The sequence below is a fragment of the Tachypleus tridentatus genome, chromosome 13, assembly GCF_004210375.1.
Source record: "Tachypleus tridentatus isolate NWPU-2018 chromosome 13, ASM421037v1, whole genome shotgun sequence".
Taxonomy (NCBI): Eukaryota; Metazoa; Arthropoda; class Merostomata; order Xiphosura; family Limulidae; genus Tachypleus; species Tachypleus tridentatus.
Genome location: NC_134837.1, coordinates 104,298,290 through 104,324,463, shown reverse-complemented (window position 1 = coordinate 104,324,463; position 26,174 = coordinate 104,298,290). Strand labels below are relative to the sequence as shown.

The 26,174-nt window shown below is 34.5% G+C and overlaps 1 protein-coding gene and 1 long non-coding RNA gene across 2 annotated transcripts in view; one reads left to right on the top strand and one right to left on the bottom strand.

The window, feature by feature from the left end:
• Window positions 1-26,174, bottom strand: part of LOC143237006 (fat-like cadherin-related tumor suppressor homolog) — a 333,382-nt gene that overhangs the window by 41,627 nt on the left and 265,581 nt on the right. Inside the window, exons 9-16 of the mRNA XM_076475799.1 lie at window positions 25,003-25,166; window positions 21,514-21,836; window positions 15,107-15,775; window positions 13,233-14,062; window positions 11,013-11,184; window positions 9,736-9,957; window positions 7,932-8,555; window positions 6,086-6,391 (exon numbers count right to left, since the gene is read on the bottom strand). Of these exons, the coding sequence (XP_076331914.1) occupies window positions 6,086-6,391; window positions 7,932-8,555; window positions 9,736-9,957; window positions 11,013-11,184; window positions 13,233-14,062; window positions 15,107-15,775; window positions 21,514-21,836; window positions 25,003-25,166 (3,310 nt within the window). The remainder of the gene's footprint in view (window positions 1-6,085; window positions 6,392-7,931; window positions 8,556-9,735; window positions 9,958-11,012; window positions 11,185-13,232; window positions 14,063-15,106; window positions 15,776-21,513; window positions 21,837-25,002; window positions 25,167-26,174) is intronic.
• LOC143237007 (uncharacterized) lies at window positions 24-7,937 on the top strand. The gene is made up of 3 exons (XR_013019834.1): window positions 24-154; window positions 6,117-6,337; window positions 7,613-7,937. It is a non-coding gene; the product is annotated as an uncharacterized LOC143237007 (long non-coding RNA).

Genomic DNA, 26,174 nt, shown 5'->3' with positions numbered 1-26,174 from the left:
AAATGAGTATCAGTGCCGTTGTGGAAAGATATAGTTGCGTGACGTATCAAGTACCAGTTTGGTAACGAGTAGTATAACTGGTGAACCTGCCCTGGTTAATTACTTTGTCTAGTGGCAGTTGGATTACAGTACCATTACCGGAAAACTCCGTTGCGTAAGTTGTTATCTGTTACTTGAGGGCTAAAATTATTTTTCGTGAGCTTGATTAATTATCTCTATTAATGGCAATTGGATGCTAATAACATTGTTAAGGAACTCAGCCATGAAATTCATCAAGAGAGTGGTGTACCAAATAATATTGCTGATAAATTACGAAGGTTGTATTGTAATAGCAATATCATTGAAATGCTCTCTTTAGGAAAATATAATAAATGTTTCAGTGTTTTTATCATCGGTAAAATGTGTTAGAATAACCTACTCAGTATGACTGGTGGGATAATAGTACAAATCATTATAACGCGTTTTAAGATACCTTTCTTTAAAATACAAGTAATTTTATCTTCCTGTTTAACTCAAGGTAAAACAACTTACTATTCCTAAAGCAAAATTATAATATCCATCAAAGCTAGTTCGGTATGATCAGGTGGTTAGGTCGCTCGACCTGCATTCTGAGTCGCGGTTCGAATCCCCGTCACATCAAACATGCTCGCCTTTTCAGCCGTGGGGACGTTATAAAGTTACAGCCAATCTCATTATTCGCTGGTAAAAGAGTAGCCCAAGAATTGGCGATGGATGGTGATGACAAGCTGTTTTCCCTCTAGTCTTACACTGCTACATTACGGACGGCTAGATAGCCCTTGTGTAGCTTTCGCAAAATTCAAACAAATTAACTATCAAAACTTAATTATCCTTTATCATTGAATTTTTGTTTTTTGGCAGAATATTGTGAGTTGTTAAGAGGACCGGGGTGGCCTAATTTATAGCGCATATGGAGGGTGAAATCGAGGATTCTAGTTCACGTCTCGTTATCGCATAAAAGAATTCTTTATTTTTGGGCATAGACTGGGCTACATCATTGGAAATTTACTTCACACTAAAAGTAGTCTAAGACTTGGCGTTGGGCGGTGTTAACTACTTGTTGTCCTTCCTATCTATCAATTGAAAATTACAGTCAGCGTTCATGTAGCTTTGCAATCGGCCCGGCATGGCCAAGCGTGTTAAGGCGTGCGACTCGTAATCTGAGGGTCGCGAGTTCGCATCGCGGTCGCGCCAAACATGCTCGCCCTTTCAGCCGTGGGGGTGTTAGAATGTGACGGTCAATCCCACTATTCGTTGGTAAAGAGTAGCCCAAGAGTTGGCGGTGAGTGGTGATGACTAGCTGCCTTTCTTCTAGTCTTACACTGCTAAATTAGGGACGGCTAGCACAGATAGCCCTCGAGTAGCTTTGTACGAAATTCAAAAACAAACAAACAAAAGCTTTGTAATTACTAAAGAAATAACCTAATACCGGCAAGATAAAGACCAAGAATTGGATTAAGAATTAAAAAATTTTTACAGACCTAATTTTGACCAATAGGAGAAATCGAACTGTTGGAAATGACTTCAGATAAACACAGAATATTTCGTCATTAACCATATTAAATTAATTTCGTATGACATATATGTTAAGATTTTAAACGCTATCAAAACAAAACTACACGAGGCTTAAAATTATTAGAGATTGGAACCCAAATTGATCTGTACCAAATGTTTTTTCCTGTTATGGATAATGTACTTTTGTTATAATGTTTTCCTACGATTAATTTAACACTTTTATTTAGGTGGCAGTTTGTTTATGACGGTGTAAACGAACTACAAAAAGGAATACGTACATGTTTAGTCTGTTCGAAGAGTGATTTATGTAGCATTGAATTTTGTACGTCACTTGTAAAATATGTGTGCACGTAAACTTCTCGTTAAATTCCTTTTGTATATAGGACATTATCAAAGTTTAATTAAGAAACAGAACCGAAGTAAAGTGCGTAAGTAAAGAGTGGAATGTACTGAAACCATCTATACAAATGCAGGGGGAAAAAAGAGCTATTTGAAAATAACTGTACCCCCACTTTTCGGAAAAATGTATTTAGTTTCTGTTCTATTCATTTTGAATGATTTCAGTACAGATTGTCAGTGGGAGAAACTCAGTTTCACTCATTGCTTCTTTTCACAGATATTATTGATATAAAAGAAAGTAGCTTTCAGACAGATATGTGGGTAACCTAATCACTAGTGATATCACTGACCTTTGAAAGTACAATGTCTTTCTGACGAATGTCACGAAGCAATGTGAAACATCGTAGTTTCCGTTTTCAGGGAGAAAAAGCAGTTGAATTATTAAGTCTAATGTTCATTTTAGGAAGCACTACAAATTACAGTGTGTATTATAGTTTTTAAATTTCTAAAACACTTCTTAAGCCTAGTTTTTATACTTTGTTTTAATTTAGTAATAAGATAGGAAAGAATGTTGAGTTACCATTTGATTTCAGTTATACATGGCTTTAAATGTAATAATGATAATAATATGTTTGGACATATGGTAATGATAATAATATCTTTGGACATATGGTAATGATAATAATATGTTTGGATATATGGTAATGATAATAATATGTTTGGATATATGGTAATGATAATAATATGTTTGGACATATGGTAATGATAATAATACGTTTAGACATATGGTAATGATAATAATACGTTTAGACATATGGTAATGATAATAATATGTTTGGACATATGGTAATGATAATAATATGTTTGGACATATGGTAATGATAATATTTCTATCGTCGCTGCTGAGATCGTTTGTACGAAGATACTTTCTAGACAAGACACAGGGCCCGGCATGGCCGAGCGCGTAAGGCGTGCGACTCGTAATCCGAGGGTCGCGGGTTCGCGCCCGCGTCGCGCTAAACATGCTCGCCCTCCCAGCCGTGGGGGTGTATAATGTGACGGTCAATCCCACTATTCGTTGGTAAAAGAGTAGCCCAACAATTGGCGGTGGGTGGTGATGACTAGCTGCCTTCCCTCTAGTCTTACACTGCTAAATTAGGGACGGCTAGCACAGATAGCCCTCGAGTAGCTTTGTGCGAAATTCCAAAAAAACACAAACAAACAGACAAGACAAACAATCAGAAATCATTAGATCCACAGCCATAGCACAATAACCACGTCAGGCTCACATAGAATATGACTGACAAAAAGACTTTGTTCTTCACTTAGCATTCGGTGTAACGAAACTGAAGGCTATTATTTATGTACAATGCAATTGTAGAATAAACTTTTGATTCCAAGCTAGTTTATTATTCATATGTCGATGATCTTACATTATCATGTTTAGATATTACGGTTAATAATGTATATTAACTTTAACACCTTCCTATCAAAACAAAAATGACTGATTCTGTCAAGTTCATTTATCAAAGAGTTGTATAATTTCTAAGCTATAATTCTGATCAATAAACGTTATTATTTTGGATGGCAGAGATCTCTTGCCATAATGCGATTTTATACCTATTCTAATCGAGGCAGCATTGAATGATCATTAAAACGCTTTTATCCTACATCAAGAAATGCGTGATAAAATCGAGAACTTATTATCATGCATTAGGTTTCAGAATTCCAGCCTACGTCTTACTGGTTTAAATTTGTAGACTTTAATAATCAAAGGCTTTCAACTGGTTAAACCAAAACAGTTTTCAGTTCCGTTCGATAGTTTTGCGCTAATATATTTTCATCTTAAATTCTAATGCAACTTACATAAAGCAGGACGAAGTTATGAGATAATGTAACCGTCAATATTTTATGAAATTTAAATCTTTATACTTACGTTTCAAAACCGATGTAATAAAACATATGCGATTTAGAGCATAAACTAATGAATGATGCTATTTGTTATAAAATTTTCCTTTTAACAGTGTTTCGGAAATAGATAAAAGTGAAAACACAAGTTAATATTGGTTGATATTTTCCTAAAACGTTCTTAATATCTTTACTCATGTTACATCGAGTCAATGATATCTTGAGTATACCTTTTTAATCCCATATAATCTTACACAGATTAATGCCTACTTAAATAGATTAAGTCTTGCACGGAAGGTAGTTATGCCGATTATGTAGGTCATTCTTTCATTGGATCAAAGTACTTATTCAACTGAACAACGCTTCAATATAATTTTCACAGTTTTCATGAACTCTGTTTGTTTTTCAATTTCGCGCAAAGCTACTTGAGGGCTATCTCTGATAGCCGTCCCTAATTTAGTAGTGTAAAACCAGAGAAAGACAGCTAGTCATCACCACCCACGGCCAACTCTTGGGCTACTCTTTTACCAACGAATAGTGGGATTGAGCATGAGTGTGTTGTGAATTTGAACCTGTGATCTTCAGATTACGAGTCGAACGCCTTAACCCACCTGGCCATGCTGGACCTCCATGAACTCTACTAAACGAACAAGTTACACAATACATGAGATCCTGATGTATCTAATATTTAGGAGTTTCTTTCTTTTTAAGGAGAATGTTTGGACGTAGACCTTTTGGGTGAATCCGTCTAAAGAACCTTGAAGAGTTGAAAATTCTGTTAAATCTTGTAATTTATAGACAGACAAGAGGTCCAATTTCAGTCTTCCTTTCGACATATAATTTGAATTTTAAATTATTTTCTTACCTTGACGGCAGTGACGTAAATCAAATGTCAACCAACCAAAACAATTTTCAGTTATACACTCCAGTAACCTACCAATCAGATAGCCTGGTGGTTAAGGCTCTCGACTCGCGACTTGAATACCACAGGTTCAAATACCGTACACGAAAATGTTCACCCTTTCAGCTGTGACGGCATTATGAGTCACGCACAATCCCACTCTTTGTTGGTCATAAATAAGGAAATATTTGGCTGTGGGTGGTGTTGAGTAGCTGCCTTCCTTTTAGTTTATCACTCGATAATTAGAAACGGTATCGCAGATAGTAGTTTTGGGTGAAATTCAAACAAAAACAAACCTTTTAGATTAATTTAACTAGGTTTTCTTTTTTTATTGTTGGCTATGCTGTTTGACTGGAACTAAAATTGTTTCTGTTTACTACTTATAAAAAATAAGTTATTTTTCAAAATGCATATTTTTACTTTTGTAAAGTTTTCATTTTGCAGCTTACTGCTTTGCGATAATACAAAATAATAAACCTAAAATATCATGTCCAGTTTTAATGGGTCCAGCATGGCCAGGTGGGTTAAGGCGTTTGACTCGCAATCTGAGGGTCGTGGGTTCGAATCCCCGTCGCACCAAACATGGTCGCCCTTTCAGTCGTGGGGGCGTTATAATGTGACGGTGGTCAATCTCAGTATTCGTTGGTAAAGAGTAACCCAGGAGCTGGCGGTGGGTGGTGATGACTAGCTGCCTTCTTTCTAGTCTTACACAGCTAAATTAGGGATGGATAGCGCAGATAGCCCTCGAGTCGCTTTGCGTGAAATTAAAAAACAACAACAAACAAACCAGTTCTGATGTCCATTTACCAAACAGTGAACACTTTTTATATTTTTTCTATAACAGTTGAAAAGCAGTTAGGACATACTTGTTTTATACAAATGTATGTAAAATAATCTAAACATGCTTTGTAATGTGGAAACTCGTATTATCACACCACTTACTGGCAGGGTAAATCTATCAGACTTTGTTTTTCACACTGATGGTTAAGTTTGTACATCTATCTTTATTGATGCACATTCTTATGACAGACAAGTAAATTAGTTTTAACACAAGGCTGTATAATGTTCTATATGCGCTCTGTTCACCGCATGGAATCCACCCCCGGATTGCAACGATACATATCCGTAAACTTTCAAAATCTGCAGTAATAACTCTTATAGTTATAATAAGTAACACAATAAAATAAAAAATAATAATTATAGTGGCCCATAGAGATAATATTAGTAAAATACTGATGTGATTGACAAGATTCAATGGAATAAAAAAAACAACAACAACAACTAATGAAACTTCAATTATAATTTCTGTTTAAATCAATGAGGAATGTTTATGGAACAATTTTTATTTATATTTTAACTACAGTTTCAATTAGAATTAAGACTGAAGTATCTGTTTTCACCTACCTGTTTTTTGATTTATATAAAAATATGCCAGACTTCTTTGACTTGGAAGAATGTAGTGGACCTGACCGTAGACATCCCTGTCCACGTCTATGGCATAGACAGTGGTTATCAACGTTCCTCGGGCTATGTCATTTCTAAGAATAACTTCATATTTGTTCCTGTCGAAAACTGGAGAATGTTGGTTGGCACTTCGAACGTTGACTGATACACTGGTGTAAGTGGAATACACGCCGTCAGTGACAGTCACATTAAGTAGGTAGAACAATTGTTTTTTAAACTGTCGTGGACTAGCAACCCTTATAATTCCTGAAACAATGAGACGTACACTGAAACATACAACCAATGCCTAATCAAACAATCATATAAAAATATAATTTGTATCATCTTTCTGATGAAAGCTCGAAGCAAAAACATTGATAAATATCATTACATTTTATATAACTAACAAATTAATTCATGAATGAGTTACATGAGATAACAAATTTTTAGTAAGATTTCAATTCGCTAACTAATACAAAAACGTATTTTTCAACTCATCGTATATTCAGTTACAATAAACTGTACTTCCATGTTGGTCTACGAATTACGAAGGAAAGCAACCAACGTCAAGTGAAACTTTAATACTTAATAAACACAATTAAGAAATAAAATATACCTATAAACATGAACGACGTTAAACTGACATTTAGAAGTAACAAAAGTAACAATTTGTCGATTTAGATATTTTAACCTTCTCACATTCAATAAATAATTTTGTATAGACTTAACATATATCTCTAGCAGGGTCATTTGCAACAGAATTCCAGTAATGATTACAGAAAGTTCGTTGCCTAACTGGTATAATAACACAATCAAAATCTTAACATCGATTGTAGCACGCCTCTGATCGATCTGCTATTAACGTTGCTCACTATATATATAATAGTTAATAACTAGTCAGATTTTTCACGAGAAAAAAATCAAAATTTTGAGTATTCTGGACTTTAAAACAGTGAGGTCTACCTGTTAGTTAAAATTTGACGCTCAGTAGAAGAACATTCGAGTATTTGAAAGAATAATAAATGTTTTTCGCGAAATCTAATGGTACTGTTTATATTATGTAATTTATTCTCCAAATGTGTCAGCATTATTTTTTCTCAAAGGAGTATTTGATGGTAAAAACAAAACAAAGAACACATCATAATTTCAGCTCCTTGGTTAATAGAAGAGGCTTAATAAACATGAATACTACTTAGCAACAAAACCTTGATGGTGTTTCACAATAGAAAATAATGCCTTTTCCTTTTAGAGACAAATGATGCAAAAACATTTATTATATATGTCAGGATTATTTTTATTTAGCATACTGTTCTAAATCGTTTATTTCAAGTTATACTGGCAAAATAAAAAAATAGCTTAAATAGTTTCCGACTACGTAAAATAATAAAAACATATATGTATAATTCGTATTTCAGATGAGAAATTTCCTTTTAAAATATGCAGAGTGTCAGAAAATTATGTTAACAAAACTGTTTGCTTGTGTTTCAGAAAGGAGCCCAGAACCTCTGCTACAATGGTTTCTAGAATTCTACTAGAACAAAAAAAAGTAACTTTCATCTTGCTTGTATTGTTATTGCAATGTGACATGCGCCTAACAGGAGTTTCAAAACATTCAGAATAAATGTGTTAACATAATTCCCAGATTCCCTGTATATATACATACATGATTTTAAAACAAACTTAGTTTGCTTCACAATCCAACATTAATGACTTCTTATTCTTTCAATCAGATTTTTTTAGAACCTTGAACTTTTACTAAGTTCAAAACGCGTTACTGAATGTAATTTTGATACTTCTCAACAATCACCTGTTTTTTGATGAATATGGAAGGCTTGAAGATCATTGCCACCAACAATTGAAAATAGGAGTTTCAACTGGTCAGTTTCATCCAGATCTGAAGCTCCTACCATTGTTACAAAATGACCTCGTTCTACCAATTCAGTCACTTCACAGCTGTAAACAGTGTGTCCAAATCTTGGAGGATTGTCGTTTATGTCTGTTACCGTTACCCAGACATCAGCTGTGGCACTCAGGGATGGTGATCCATTGTCTGCTACCATGACAACGAAATGATGCACTGACTGAATCTCATGGTCAAGTGAGTGCTTGATGACGATATTACCTTCGAATGGATCCACGAAAAAATATGCTGTAGCCTTACCTAGCACACTATATTGAAGTACTTGACTGGCATTTTTGTCGACATCTTTGGCGCGTAATCGTAAAATGGTAGTTCCAAAAGACGCTGCTTCCGAAACTGTTACGTTATACGTATCTTGTGTAAAAACAGGTGAATTGTCGTTTACATCTTCTACAGTGATATTTACCAGAACCTCGGAATAAGCTCCAGTTCTCGAGTCCGTAGCTCTCACTGTCAAATGATGTTCAATGGAACTCTCGTAATCCAGGCTGTCAGCAATATAGATAACTCCTGAAAGAGTTTGTAAATCCAAAAATATTTTAAATATTATTTTAGCTTCGAGTCTGAATCATTTATTATCTTTTAAATTTTGAGCCTATAGTATAAATTACAAGTAATATAATTTTCACTGGCAGAAAATGACAGCTCTTCTCTAATACAGACAAATATTGATTTTTGTTATATATACATGTACATTTCTTTCCTTAGGCGTATCGTGTTTACTAAGCAGTACTCAATCATTAGCATTAATTAAGCACAAATGTTTAAATATTTACATGTAGATAGATTATTTACCGAAAGAAAAAAGGTGGAATATATATATATATATTTATATATAAAACTGTGTACTTTCAATGATCCTTTTACCAGAAACTTAAACTGTCAAAATATGTTATAAAAATCTACATTTGCACAGATATGTTACTGATCCAGGGTATTTATGTCGAAAGTTTGTACCTTTCATAAACTGTTGAAAACACTGCATGAAATTAATTACGGTAATGTACAGTTTCATCCTATTAAATAACGTGACTATTTTTTCCTTTTTTACAAGTGCACGTTTTCTATATTTTCTGTAAGCATGCCAATTTAATAATTCGTACCTTATTTAGCGCGTATATATGAGAAATCCATGGAAGACATTTTCGTGATTAGTGTGGTTTTAATTACTATAATATTTAATTACACTTTTAATGTACAACGAAGAGAAGAATAAGAAACAAAGAGACCCGCCATGGCCACGTGGTTAGGGCATTCCACTTTGATCCGAAGGTCGCGGGTTTGAATCCCCGTCACACCAAACATTCTCGCCGTATCAGCCGTGGGGACGTTATAATGTGACACTTAATCCCACTATTCGTTGGTAAAAGAGTAGCCCAAGAGTTGGCGGTGGATGATGATGATTAGTTGCCTTACCTTTAGTCTTTCACTGTTAAATTAGGGACGGCTATTTCAGATCGCCTTCGTATAGCTTTACGCGAAATTCAAAAAACAAACAAATAAGAAACAACAAAATTGGAACAAACGATATCGTAAAAGCTATGAATCAATTTCGTACATTTTACAGCTGTTTACAGAAGTTTTCAGATAGCATTTACTTATTAAAGTACTGGTAACTTGCTATGCATGCGAGTGCTTTCTGAATATAGTAATTTTATTTAAAAATTTTTTAGTATCAAGTAAAACTGACCGTTTTGAAAATCTAAGTCAAAGAGGCTCTCTACGTTTCCTTCAACTATCGTATAAATGACTTGACGACCATATGGACTTTCGGCATCAAGTGATAACAATGGTACGTTGCAACGTGCACTTTCTGGAACCATGACACTGTAGAACTGCTGCGGAAAGGTGGGCATTCCCTGATGTGTCACTTTAATATATACAGTTGCTTCGCTATGAAGTGATGGATCACCTGTGACACAACGACACAAAATATTCATTAGTAAAAACGGACAATCAGACTTAAAAATCTGGTAAAACTTTAGAGTGATTTAAATAGCTTCAAAGAATGTCACCATATGAGATAATAGCATGGGGAAGAACAAAGTTATGTCAGTATATAAAACATTTTCTGTACTGTAGGGGAGCTTACCAAGACATTTTGGCAACTGATCGCGTGCTTCGTAACAAATGACCCCCCCCCAACTCAGAAATGTCTCAATCTCACAAAAAGAACGCAAGATAAATAAAAGATACATTGAATAAGACTCTCTGTAACATGGAAAGATTCCCAACCCCCATATTACAATAATTCTTCTTAAGACAGGTTTCGTCGCTATGGTAGAATTTTATTCGTTTGTTTTAGATCTCAGCAGAAAGCCTTCGCAAGGGACTATCTGCGCTTTGCCCACTATGGGTATTGAAACCCAGTTTCTAGCAGTGTGAGTCCGCAGATATACCACTGTGCCACTGGGGAAGTATGGCAAAATGACTGCAGACCTAACAGGAGGCTTTTCTCCTTAAGAAAGAGTGAAATTACTAATTTGTTAGTATCTAAAACTTGCACAATGCTTCGATGCTAATACTGTTTGTTTTGTTTTTGAATTTCGCGCCAAGCTACTCGAGGGCTATCTACGCTAGCCGTCCCTAATTTAGCAGTGTAAAACTAGAGGGAAGGCAGCTAGTCATCACCACCCACCGCCAACTCTTGGGCTACTCTTTTACCAACAAATAGTGGGATTGGCCGTAACATTATAACGTCCCCACAGCTGAAAGGGCGAGCATGTTTGGTGCGACCGGGATGCGAACCCGCGACCCTCAGATTACGAGTCGCACGCCTTAACCCACCTGGCCACACCGAACCTTTGATGCTAATACAGTACTGATAGTGTAGAAGAAAACCTGACGTATTTAAATTACTGGGCTACTTATTAAAACAAAACAAATGAAAATGCAATGTTTTAACTTCTCTTGACCAAGTCTATCACCGTTTCGTATACTTTACACTGTACTTATGTATTTTCTCACCATTATCGAATGCCGTTATAACCAGGATGTATTCCTTTACATCAGCCCTGACGAAACGTTGAAGACGAATTTCTCCGAGTCTACTATCAACACCGAATACGTCTGTATTGCTTTGTGTTAACTTATAGGAAACTAATTTGTTTACGCCTAGATCTTTATCCACTGCCTGAACCTGAGAAAAGAATAATGATAGAAATGGAGCATTTCAATGCACTTTGCAGCGTAATGTTTATTTTGGGTTATTTAGACATAAGAATACATTAATGAATACGCATATTTAGAATTATACACTGTTATGTAAATTTTAATATTTGAAAGATTGAGAAAAGAGAATAAAGTAACAGCATTTCCTTATTGTTAATGATGTTTTAAAAAGAACTTCAGACAAATGTTATTTTTAAAAGCGCTGTCGAGGGCAAAAAGATGTCTAGTTATCTCAAAAGGCTAAGTGTGTGTATTTACTTATAATTTAATTTAAATTATTGTTTTAAAATGTCACCTATAGGAGGCCGTAACTTTGTTCGTTTCCACATTAACTAGTAACAAATGAATTTCATTAACAATTACTAAAAGTAATTGAATGTATTAGAAATATCATAATAGCTAAGAATAAAAATGAAATACTGATAGGCGTTATTGAAAGCACTTAACCCATTAACTTATATAATTACTTGTACAGTGTGTGTATATATATATATATATACGTTCTACCTACATACACAACTACACACGCATATATATATTTACTTATAAACGACCAAAATATTATATTGCAGGCCATTTTTTGTGAAAATAAAGGTTATTCTGAACAAAAAACAAACTGAATAAAACCTAAGTCCATACATGTGAATAATTTACTTCTTCAGACTGTATTTACAAGTCAGAACACATTATTTTACAAGTCCCAAGCTAGACTGTCGACCCTTTTCAATAAGAAGTCACAACAGAAATACATACTCTAGCCTAATCTATGAGAGAAAAGATAATCTTCTACAAAAACATTTAAAAAATTTGAAGGAAAAGGTAACGTTTACAGCTATTGGAAATAATCGAGTGCTTTGGTGTTTACTGCGTTTCGCTCAATCAGAAATGTGACAGAATATTTAACTGTTTTGTAGTGTATGCCGAATGAATCGCAGTAAGAACTAGTCTACATTACAGTGATATGAGTAGTGAAATTAAAACTTAAACTACTGAATTATGGGAATAGAAAATTCTAACAGGTATAATCTAGGACTGTATTAAACATATTTCTTTTAAGTTTTTCTCAAACATAGATGAAGATACATATAGAAAATATGAAAATAATCTAATTTTACACTACGTTACACCACTTCACACTACTTGACACCACTTTACACAACGTTACACCACTTCACACGACTTAACACCATTTTACACTACGTTACACCACTTCACACTACTTGACATTATTTACACTATATTACACCATTTCACACGACTTGACATCATTTACACAACGTTACACCACTTCACACGATTTGACACCATTTTACACAACGTTACACCACTTCACACAACTTAACACCACTTTCAAATTAAAACCTGAGTATGTATCTTCTGTAGAAAATGTATATTTTCAAGATATTACATTAAATAATTTTTTCATCACACAAAAACAGTTTTCAGCTACTTTCTCCGTCAATGAAAAATATAAGTAATAAATAAACTATTACTTTCGTGACAAAAAAAAAAAAGAACAGTAATAATGTATCGTCTTCGTCACTGAATAAGGAGCGATATAATAATGTCGTTGTCACTGGAAAGACAACGATAATCTGCTTCTTTGGCACCAGACAAACAGTAATAAGTTACTTTCCTCACCATTCAGAAATAATGTAAATTATCGCTGTCGTCGCAGGACAAATCGATAGTGAACTTATGATTTACACACTAGTAGTATCTGTAATTTCAATGTACAGCTATTAATGTAACATTTTCCAAATGTATAAGTAATTTTGGACGAAAGTTGTTCAAAAATAAAATCATATTACACAAGTGAAAATTATATAAGAAGTTATAAGCACTAAAAACTATTATTAATTTAGTTCTGTTATTTAAAGAACGTTTTTTGAAACATTAAATTTGGTACTTCAGATTTAACATTTTGGTAACACCAAAGTTTCCTGGTTATGTGAAGAACGTTAACGAAGTCTCATAGTTTTCGAATAAGAAAAACGTAATTCACCAAAATCTTACCTTCCAGATCAGATGTCCTGGCTGAGCTTCAATGGATGCTACCGCAAAGTAAGGTAAATTAACAAAAACTGGAGCATTGTCATTTATATCAAGAACCTTAACTTCTATTAGAACATGAGCGACTCGGAGCTCATCTGCTGTATCACCTTTCACCTCTACCACCAAAGTGTAGCTGTCCTGGAGCTCTCGATCGAAGGGTCTTCCAGTGGTTCGGACAACTCCAGAAGTTGGTCCAATGTCAAACATGTGAGAAGGATTAAGAATACTGAATGTTAAGTGTTCGTTTAAACCAGCGCCTAACACCGTAACAACAGCAATAGTCATAATATCTGTCGTGTTTTCAAATATTTCGCTATTGTATTTTTCTTCATCGAATGTAAGCCCACTGCCCCCAGTTTCTCTTAACTGGACCACGACTTTAGTGCTTGCTTCAAATATTCCATCACTAACAGACACAATTAGTGAACGAGATCCATGTAAGGCACTTGGATTGTGTATAAAAATTTCACCTGATGTTTCATTGATTACAAACTTATGGTCTGCGTTCCCTGATACGATTTTGTACTTCAAAATACTATTTATCTGAGTATCTAAGTCGCGGGCTCTCACTTGAGTTACGATAACGTTCTCGAAAGTAGGTAGAAAGACATTAGCGTCATACTGGTAGAGCTCGAATTGAGGAGGAGAATCGTTCGTATCAACAACGTGAATGTGGACATGAGCAGCGGTCTCAGCCTCGAGTCTAGGGCTACCAGTATCAAATACCTGAACATGAAAGTCAAACTCTGACATATCTTCGTGATCCAGCTGGCGAGCCACTTTTATAGCTCCTGTATATAAGAAACAGCGTAATGTATCACCTCTGACGATAAATAAACAAACCAACAAGTTATGAGCAAGAATAGGCTATTCTTAATTTACTGATATAAAACACTTTTTATTCACAAGTTTTAGAGAAAAAATTACTTTATTTTTCACGAATTATGAAAATTAACAGCAGTGAGATAAAACAAGGAAAAAACGGATATGTAGGGTCAGATGCTAAAGATATGGAAACGACAAATAAAATTTGTAATATATTTTTTCCTGTTGTGAATAAAAGAAGTTGGTATATATGAATGTTTCGTTTGTAAAATTTCTCTCTGTTAATATTAATATGATTACTCGAAAACAGAAACTCTTTATGAGTTCAAGCAATCTTTGAGGGGCTGTAGATGACACCCGCTAGTGCAGTGGTAAGTCTACGGATTTACAACGCTAAAATCAGGGGTTCGATTTCTCTCGCTTGGCTCAGCAGATAGCCTGATGTAGCTTTGCTGTAAGAAAAACACACACACAGTGGGTTGTAGATTTTTAGAGCTCACTTCAGTCAGTTATATGAACATAAAATTATCTTTCTTTAGCTTTAATCAATGGAGATACAGAACTACGAATATCTGTAAAAATCAATATTTAGTTTGTTTCATGGTTTAATATTTCTGCAATCAATCAAACAAATAGAAAACAAATTATTTTATTATAAATGTTCCAGAATTGGTACATCTTTTCTCTGTGATGAGTTTAAAAAAATATTGTTTGGTGTTGTTTCTTCAGTTAGAAATTTTAGTACAAATGCTTAAAATGACTGTTTTCCTTGATGTGCTTAAATCGTTGTTTGTTCTACCTTAAAATTACTGCATTGTGTTAATACTTATTATTTAGGCCCCCCAGTGGCACAGTTGTATGTCTGCGGATTTACCCACTGAAAACCGGGTTTCGATACCCGTTGTGGGCAGAGCACAGATAGCCCATTCTACAGTTTTGTGCTTAATTGTAACCAAACAAACAAACTTATTATTTACAAAAAAATGCATGACTACAGAACGGATTGTTACCTGTACTTGAGTCGATACTAAAATATTTTCTGGCTGTACTTTCTATAATTTCGTAATGCAGATGAGAGTTGATACCAGAATCCATATCTTTAGCCGCTATCACCAGGGGAATGCTGTAGTTTGAGAAAACTAGAGCCCCAATTTCCGCAGCTTCGCTCACTTCTCCATGGTAATCCGAGTGTATAAAGTTAGGCCTGTTATCATTGTAGTCCAGTAAGTGAACGAGGACTTGCCGGACTGAATTTTTTCCAGCTAGGTTGCTCGCTTGAACTGTCAAGTTATAAAGTTTGTTTTTCTCATAATCCAACTCAGCAACGGTGAAAATGACCCCTGAGTGGGGATTAATATAAAACCGTCCTTCATCGTTTCCAGAAATGATCTCGTAATAAACAGAAGAATGGCTCACTGTGGACACTGCAGTCACCGTTGTTCCAATTTTAACATTTTCGTAGATTTCTTCCGAGTAATCTTTCCTGGAAAATCTGGGCACAGCGTTATTGGCTAGCGTAACAACCACTCTGATATGCACTGTACTGCTTAGAGAAGGTAGCCCATGGTCAGAGGCCCTCACAACCAGAAAGTATTCTGGCATCGTAAGATAATCTAACTCCCTGGCCACCAACACAGTTCCGAGCTTGGAATCAATCTTGAATGCATTTCCAAAGTTACCTGAAAATAGCAAAGTAACGGTTGAAGAAAACTGTAATATACACTTTTATATAGGTATTTGTAAACGCGATACAATGAAATAGTTTGATGTTTTTATAATTTAATGCTAAATTTGGGTATTTTAGATAAGTGTTAATAATGAATGATGTTTTGATAGAAAGAAGAACACGTTGACTCTTTGCTAAGTTATTTATTTACTAAAGTTCAAACTTCCCAGAAAACGCAAATCTCTGGTTATTTTAACAGATGTACGAGTCAGTTAATGCGTGTCCATTCAATATGAATCGGCTTAAGGCCGTTCCATTTTCCAAGTGGATTACTGTAGACACAAATTTGAAGTGGTTAATTAAATGAAAAAAATCATTTATGTCACCGAAAACTGCTAAATATTTCTATAATCCAAGAAAACCTATATTAGGTTTTCGATTTTCCAATTTACACAGAGTTATTAGTTTCAAATATTAAAAAAATTGGTCGTAATTTGACTGTTAGCTTGAAGATTTGCCACTTCGAATTACATTTTACTGTTATAAATATGTTAGGGAAATTAGTCAAACTTGTAAAACTGGAAACTCGTTTCAGTTATTGTATTAATATAAAGTTGTCGAAGATTCAGACTTTAAACTGAAAACTGAATTTATGCTAAAAGTTTCTATAGTTTTAAATGTATCTCGCTGTCATTCATTTCCTATATCACGTGTATGTTCAGCCTTCAAATACTCTGGTATGACATTAAAGACCTGATGAATAAGAAACTGTAAAATGTCCATTGCAAGATTCCAACGTATATTTAAGATTGATTAATTTACTTGAAAATAAGAATCTACTAGTATGCATCAATAGCTAACAACATGTAGGTTCCTTCTTTAACCTTTCCAAGACTTTATAAAGCATGCGACAAGATGACTCAGTTTTAACATCACAGACTAAATTTGCATATCTAAACGTTTTTTTTTAAAATAGTGTTCAAATAGTTGAACTGTGGAGTTAAAATTCCATCATTTGCGCACTGTTACCACATTAAAAATTAAAAAGACGTTGTGTTCTGTACTTTGAAATCGCTAGCAGGTTATAATATTGTAGGCCAAATCCCACTGCTCGCTCTGCTTATTTGTTTGTTGAATTTCGGGCAAAGCTACTCGAGGACTAGTTGCGCTAGAAGTCCCTCATTTGGAAGTTACAGGGTAGAAGAAAGAAAGACGCTAGTCAGCTACACGTAGCCCTCGTGTAGCCTTGCGCGAAATTAAAAAACAAACATATAAACCATCACCAGCGAAAATTGAAATTGATATTTACGTTACAGCGCCTCTACGGCTGAAAGGGCGAGCACATTTGGTGGGATTCAAACCCGTGACCCGAAGATAGAGCGACTAACGCCACAATGCTCTGCCAGGTCTCTTATTCGGTTTGACAAGAGTAGACCTAAAGTTAATGGCGGGTGGCTTTGACTAGCTATCTTCTCTTTAGTGTAGTGCTGAGCAAGCTATATTTTATAAATCCCTACTGCCTAAACATGTGTTTTTTTGCAACCCACATAACTTATTTGTGTATATATATATATATATACATACTTTACACATGTCACTTTACTCATTTTTATAGTAAATAATGTATTACATAATAGCAATAATATTTGTACTGTAATTTTAAATTTTTTTTTTTTTAAATTTGCACTTTAAATATAATTTACAGTTTCTCGTGCCACATTTTACTGCACCACTGTTCTAATTTATAGCATCAAAATTAGGGGCGGTTAGAACAAGTAACTTGGCGCAATATCTGACAAATGAAAAGGTGTTTGAAAATTATAGAAATAAAATTTATTTAAAGTTGAAATATGAAGAAATCATCGAATTACAGTATTATCTGATATAAAAATACATCCATATGGAAACTTTGAAGGCTTCTGGTACTTAGGAAAGCCATATGTGTGGCTCAACTTTACTTTAAACAAATGTGTTCTTCTAATATTTTGGTTTAATGGTGTTGAAAAACTTTAAGATGATGATGAAAGCCGAGATGAAAAGCTTCGAGATGAAAAACAGGAATATAGTTTTGTTTCGAATTTTGCGCAAAGCTACTCGAGGTCAATCTGCGCTAGCCGTCCCTAATTTAGCAGTGTAAGACTAGAGTGAAGGCAGCTCGTCATCACCACCCACCGCCAACTCTTGGACTACCCTTTTACCAACGAATAGTGGGATTGACCGTCACACTATAACGCCCCCACGGCTGAAAGGGCGAGTATGTTTGGTGAACGGAGATTCGAACCTGTGACTCTCAGATTACAAGTCGAACGCTTTAACACACTTGGCCATGCCGGGCTTGCCAGGAATATAGTAACGCAAGATAAAAACACATTACAGTAGATTAAAGTATTATATTAACTAGAGTAAATGTTTAAATAAAAATATTTTACAAAATCATAATTTATTTTAGTTTACTAGTTTTGATTTCTTTGTTTTCATTAATAAACAAAGTATTCATCTCACACGTTATTGCTTAACTGGATATGAATTTTTACTATTAGAATTAAAATATTTTAAAACTCAAGGCCTACTAGCGGTAAGGTGGTCGTATTCTAATGATAAAAGGCTTGCTATATCATTTTTGCGAGTTTCTTTACACATGAGCATATAGTCACTCATGTTAGTAAAGACGTCAGTATTAATTACTATCGGAAATAATTCAAAGGTGAAAACAAGTTTCACTAAAATAAGGTCAATTAATTGTTAATTTCAGTTAACTATTTTGTAAATGTTACAAAATATGAGTTTGGTTTTGCATTTCTTAAACATTAATTTTTAGCATCGAAAAATATATCAATTTGTTTAACCAACATAAAGTTTCGCCTTACTACAGGCATTTTCAAACTATGCGGCACCTTATCCACCCAGGTTAGAGGCTAAAAGGGGTTCAACATAGACATCTTTAATTTAAAATCTTCTGACCAAACGAAGGGTATCAATAACCTGGCCGCCTATGAGGCAATTCTTATTGTAACAGCTGTATCACTTTCGTATCTGAAATTCTGAAGAATGTTCAGCTGTAAATCGCTGCTAAAATTTGGACCTGACGTTTGTAAGCCAGTACGGAAACCAATGGATCATTCTCAGCTTTTAGCCTTGCAAAAAAAATGCTTGGATTCTTTCTGGATATATCTTGATACTCATTGGATGATTTCACTCGAACGACTCCAAACTTTTAGATAAAACAACATACATTTGTTGATTTCATTGTTAATTTTATTTGGTTTCTTAATATGTTAAGTTTTAGTTTTGTTTCATGTGCTGAGTCCCAGGGAATGAATAGTCCAGTATGGGTGAGTTTTCTGTGGACTTCTGTTTTTAACTGTGTATCGGTGCTTGTAACCTACGGGTTGAGAAATGCTATTTGGTTGGTTTTCTCGTGTTCACAGGTGAACTTAATGTTGGGGTGTATAAAGTTAACGTGGTTGTTCAGTTGATGTGAATCTAGCAATTGTATCATGAAAATACCTGTACCAGTACAGTGGTTGGTGTAAGGCTGAATTGATCGCTTGTGATTCAGTCTGTGTCATGAAAATGATGGCTAGAGCTTAAAAGCTTATTAACGACGTTCACACATGAAACAATTAGAACTTTCGGCTACAAAACGTCTTCTACATCATATTGTTGCAGTCGCTTGCTTACAGTTCTATTGATGATTCTGCCACCAAGCGTATCACGCATTCTCATATTTTATTTCTTCGGTTTGATGTGGTATTGAAATTATTCGAATGATGCTATCTTTCTATATATATGTTCCTTCCTCTTATTAGACTTTAATTTCTTATTTGAAGCAAAAAACCTTAATGATGTTTGAACGTCATTCTTCGAATGTTTAAAGTTTTGTACAAACTATTCGTTATATTAACCAACAATATTTACCCGCTTTTTGTTACTTAGTTCTAAATTATTATTCTTACTTCTTAGCTTTAGTCACGTTGAAACTTGTAGAGGATTTCAACAATATTGACACTTTAGTGGCCATTTATTCAACGTAACTCAGTTGAAGCAAGAGTATTGGTGGAAACAGATCTGAACAATAAATACATTATTCTGGAATATGTTTTAATGGAACAATTCCACTCAATACGCACTTTAAGACTCATAGATATGCAATGTTCCTTCCTCTTATTATACTTTAATTTCTTATTTGAAGCAAGAAACCTTAATGATGTTTGAACGTCATTCTTCGGGTGTTTAAAGTTTTGTACAAACTATTCGTTATATTAACCAACAATATTTACCCGCTTCTCGTTACTTAGTTCTAAATTATTATTCTTACTTCTTAGCTTTAGTCACGTTGAAACTTGTAGAGGATTTCAACAATATTGACACTTTAGTGGCCATTTATTCAACGTAACTCAGTTGAAGCAAGAGTATTGGTGGAAACAGATCTGAACAATAAATACATTATTCTGGAATATGTTTTAATGGAACAATTCCCCTCAATACGCACTTTAAGACTCATAGATATGCAATGTTCCTTCCTCTTATTGGACTTTAATTTCTTATTTGAAGCAAGAAACCTTAATGATGTTTGAACGTCATTCTTCGGGTGTTTAAAGTTTTGTACAAACTATTCGTTATATTAACCAACAATATTTACCCGCTTCTCGTTACTTAGTTCTAAATTATTATTCTTACTTCTTAGCTTTAGTCACGTTGAAACTTGTAGAGGATTTCAACAATATTGACACTTTAGTGGCCATTTATTCAACGTAACTCAGTTGAAGCAAGAGTATTGGTGGAAACAGATCTGAACAATAAATACATTATTCTGTAATATGTTTTAATGGAACAATTCCACTCAATACGCACTTTAAGACTCATAGATATGCAATGTTCCTTCCTCTTATTAGACTTTAATTTCTTATTTGAAGCAAGAGACCTTAATGATGTTTGAACGTCATTCTTCGGGTGTTTAAAGTTTTGTACAAACTATTCGTTATATTAACCAACAATATTTACCCGCTTCTCGTTACTTAGTTCTAAATTATTATTCTTACTTCTTAGCTTTAGTCACGTTGAAACTTGTAGAGGATTTCAACAATATTGACACTTTAGTGGCCATTTATTCAACGTAACTCAGTTGAAGCAAGAGTATTGGTGGAAACAGATCTGAACAATAAATACATTATTCTGGAATATGTTTTAATGGAACAATTCCACTCAATACGCACTTTAAGACTCATAGATATGCAATTACGTCGTGGTAATATTTATAAACTGAATAATTGTTTTTATTGCATCTATAAAATAATATATGAACATAACACAAATAAATATAGACAAAAAAAAACTGTTAATGTTTTGTTAACACTGGCTGCAGGACTATAATCATTTAATGTTGTTCTTGTTCGTCTACGACTTTTGACCGGTTTTGTATATATAAATTGACGTCTTATTTGGGCATTAACTATTACTTCAAAGCTTCAGAGAAGATGTGTTTTCTTTCTGGCTAAAAACTGCAAACATGACTGATAAAACATAATACATAACACTTTGCCAATAAGATACAATAAATTCCTGAATTTTCTACGGAATTTCATATTCGAAACATAAACAATAAAACATCGTCTTCCAAATATAGCGTATAGTAATGCAATTTATTTTGCTCTTCTGTGTCCGAAATACGCAATACCAAACCAGTGAATCGGTATCTTATATCTAGCATTTTGGATGAATAAAAGTTATTCTTTAGTGTCTATACATTACCTGAAACCAACGAATATGAGATCTGTGCATTTATGCCTTTGTCCCTATCAAATGCTGTTACTTGGACAACAGATGTCCCTAATGCTGCTGTCTCGAACACGTAACCTTCGAATAAAGGAAGTAAAAACTCCGGGGGGTTGTCATTGTGGTCTTCTACATCGATGATAACTCTCGCATAGTCTCGTTTTGCGGGAGTTCCGTGATCTTTAACCAAAACAGTTAAAACATGTTGATGGACGAGTTCATGGTCAAGTTCTTCTGCAACTGACAACACACCTGTAAGTTCGTGTATGTGGAACATCCGAAGACTGGAAGTAGCTGCACTGTCACACAAAAAACAGTGTTTTAATTTAACGTCTGAAGCTATTTCAAAGATTTAGAAAATCAAGGTGTTAAAGCAAACATTCCATAGATAGTGCAGTGTCAAAACGACATATCATATTTACTAAAATATAAACAGAAAGCGACAAAATGGCGCAAGAAGTATTCAGTTTCTGTTTTAATAGCATGCTAAATAGGGAAGCAAGCAAATAGATGGATAGTAAATACAGATCCTGAAGTATAATATCTATATTTGCATCGACAAAGATGATTGGTTGTTTGTTTGTTTTGGAATTTTGCGAAAAGCTACATGAAAGCTATCTGCGCTAGCCGTCCCTAACTTAGCAGTGTAAGACTAGAGGTTGTGTGTGTGTGTTTTCTTATAATAAAGCAACATCGGGTTATCTGCTGAGCCTACCGAGGAAAATCGAACTCCTGACTTTAGCGTTGTAAATCCATACATTTACCACTGTACCAGCGGGGGTACAAGACTAGAGGGAAGGCAGCTAATCCTCATCACCTACCACCAACTCTTGTACTACTCTTTTAACAACGAATATTGGGATTGATCGTCACACTATAACGCCCCCACGGCTGAAGGGCGATTATGTTTGGTGTGATGGGGAATCGAACCCACAACCCTCAGGTTATGAGTCGAGCACCCTAACCACTTGGCCATGCCGGGCGCGACATAAATGAAAGACAATACAGAGTAGGAAGAAATACTGTTGTTTCTTAATCTGAAACCTTTCATCAGGAATACACTATTCATGATGATGAGAAACCCACTTGATGTAAAGATGTACCTCGAGACGGCTTGTATGGTTATTTTAATAAAAGTTTTAATACTCGTACCGGCCGTCTTGAGATACATTAATACATTATTCATATTCTCTTTCACTGATTATCTGAATATGTTTCATTTGGCTGTTAGATTTTGACTCAGGTTTGTTTTCCTTGTACACTGATGCCTACTCTGATATGACCACAATAAACAAACTGCATGCTAACAGTCAGGAATATATTACTTCCAACTGCAGTAATTGTAAAGTGAGTTATGTGTTTTGCAATGTGACATTAAATTTTAATATTGGAAGTCATATAGGGATAACATATGGATAGCTGTATCATACCTATAATTTTGTTTGCATTCTTTTCGGCACTGCCATCGCTACTTCATTTTACGCCCTCCAGTGGCTCAGCGGTATTTCTGCGGACTTACAATGCTAAAATCCGGGTTTCGATATCCGTGGTGAGCAGAGCGCAGATAGCCCTTTGTGTAGCTTTTTTTTTTAATTGCTACTTGTTACTTACGGCTAAACGATGACATCGTGCATTGCCCAAAACACAAAAAGTGGATTTAGGTTTAAACTGACGTTAGTAATAAAGTAGTTGTAGAATTATCTCGGCTCAAACAATAAAAAGATGAACAATTTTATGTGTTGGGTATTTATTGGTTTACTATCTTAGCGATGGTTTATTGCCTTGTTTTGGGCTCTTTGGTTGGACAGAGAAACAAACGAAATTGAGTGACAACCGTCTTTGAAAACAAAACTTTCTTTCACTGCTGATTTATTAGCGTGCATATTTGTATTACGCATATTGAGTACTTTTGTCATCCATATATATCTAGAAGCTACTGACTCTATGATACAATATAGAAATAGAACGAATACTCGAATCATGTTGATAATATTTTAACACGTTACGCATCTACAATATTAACTCATTTCGAGTTATATTTTGATATATTTTGACTGAAAGTATTTGTATTGACTATTATTCATATGTATCATTATTTATAAACTGAAGTATTTTGATAAGGGTGTTTTTGGTTATGTAGATAGCATAGAACATTTGAAACTTAAACCGAATTAAAAAGGAAAAGCCGAGGAAATGTTTCTTGCATTTTGCGCAAAGCTACACGAGGGCTATCTGCGCTATCCGTCTCTAATTTAGCAGTGTAAGACTAAAGGAAAGGCAGATATTCATCACCACCTACAGCCAACTCTGGCGCTACTCTTTTACGAAGAAATAGTGGGATTAACCGTAACATTATAACGCCCCCACGGCTGAAAGAGCGAGCATATTTGGTGCGACGGGGATTCGAATTCGCGACCCTCGGATTACGAGTCGAGTGCCTTAACCACCTGGCCATGTCCGGCAAAATCGAGGAAATTAATAGCTTTTGTTTGCATTGAAAATCAAGTCGTTTAGGATAAATTGAAAAAACAACCTCTATCATATCTGAATATTCTTTCAAATAATGATGTAATTATGTACACTATTAAGGGTTAAAAATAGATTAGCCATAAATAATGAGAAAAGAGTCGTTAAATTTTATTTGACAGCGGACTTACAACTATAAAATCTGGGACTCGAGTTCCCGCGTTGAACAGTTTGTTTAGAATTAAGCACAAAGCTACACAATGAGGTATTCATGCTCTGCGGTGTGAGTCCGCAGACATATCGCTGTGCCACTGGAGGAACCGCGGTGAACAGACGACAGATAAATATTTTTGGATGAGTATTGTTCCGCAAGACGTGAGAAAAAAGAAACAAACTTGAATTAGGGATAATGAGGAATAATTCAATAGTCTAAATGAAAATTTTTCGTATTTTTTTGTGCGACGTTTCGAAACGTTGAGTATCCAATTAAAGAAAGATAACACAGTTGGTCTTATAAAGTCGTGTTAGACATACTTTTTATTCTTACTTTTCAATGATTTTTTCTGAACAAAATTTCACTGTAACGCGGTTTTTACTGCCTGACGAAGAGCGTCTGTTTGATAAAGTTTACATTTGGACCTGTCAATTTATTTTTATTCTATATTATTATTCATCTAAAGCGCAAATAGTCTACTGTGTAGCTTTGCGCTAAAAAACAAAAGAAAACAAGAACGTTTCAAAAAATATCACATATCGATAATTTTTAGTCATAATTTCTGAAAAACAAAACAGTTTATCATTAAATATTAGTTTACTGTCTTATACAGAGAATTCGATTCATATAACTTGAAAAGTATTATTTTCTTTTACTTGAAGAATAATTTAAAGCTTGTCCAGTTTGATCCATATAATAAACTCCAGGCATGCAAAATTTTACAATTAGTCAAAATATTAATTCCATTTTCCTCTCTTATTTTTACTTTTAAAAAAACAGAATACCTATTGTATAAGGAGAAAAAGTGCCTCTTATCTTCGTCCAAATCGGATGCTGACAGTTGTAGCAGTTTAGTTCCCATGACAACGTTTTCTGACACTGATACTCGATACGAAGATTGTTCAAAAACTGGTGGATGCTCATTGTAGTCTTGGACTTCAACATAAACCTATAACCATTCGTAGAACGTACATTTAAGATAATGTATATCTGTTTAAGACAACTTAGTTTCTTTGGTACTATACTGATCAGATGAAAACTGCTTATTAATACTAAATAATGCTGTTTACAGAATTCGACAGACAAAATTCTTACTTTCTTAGTCTTTGAAACAAGAAAAAAATTAGTGAATTCTAGAATCAATTAATTGCTGAAAATATTCACAGAAATGTTTGTATGCTTTTTCGTCACTTTTTCTTTCTTTCTTGTTTGATAATACAATACATCAAAGGGTCTACATATCAGTCACACTTCTTGGTGATTAGCAGAACTACTTTCTTTAGCAAAGGAACAAAAGCTTTTATTCTAATAAAAGTGTTCGTCGGTTTGAACAGTTATCTCTGTTTTATTCATTCAAGGTGACACACAACATTATGTCAATAATATGGATGTATTTTTGATAGTTATGCTCGTTTATTCTGAACATTTCGTTTTGATATTAAATTTTATAGCTGATGGATTAAAAGAAGTTCCATATCAGACATTTTTGTCATTTTTATTACTATTAGATTCATTTACTTTAGAAGAAAATTTACAGATGATAATATCGAACACTTCCCAACTTAATTTATGAATAATACATTTATATTAATATTCTAAGCATGTGAACAATGCCTATATATTTCCGTTTGGCATGTATATATGCATATTGTAGTCGTTTGCAAAGGCATAATTCCAACACACGCCATATTACACAGACATGTCTTGAATGCCTTAGTGATCTGGTACCTGAACGCGTAAACTGTCGAAGTTTAATTACTATATTAACATTTTTTTTTGAGGGGGTGATAATACATCTTACACGCCGTCATTAGTATTTTCCAGTTTCTAACATCTCAATACCGTATGTGTGTCCAACTATTTTCAGCTGATTTCGATATAAAGACGTGAGCGTGAAAATGAAACTTCAGAGAGAGAAAAGAGCTTGCTTACGTATGGGTGTCAATGGAACTTCCGT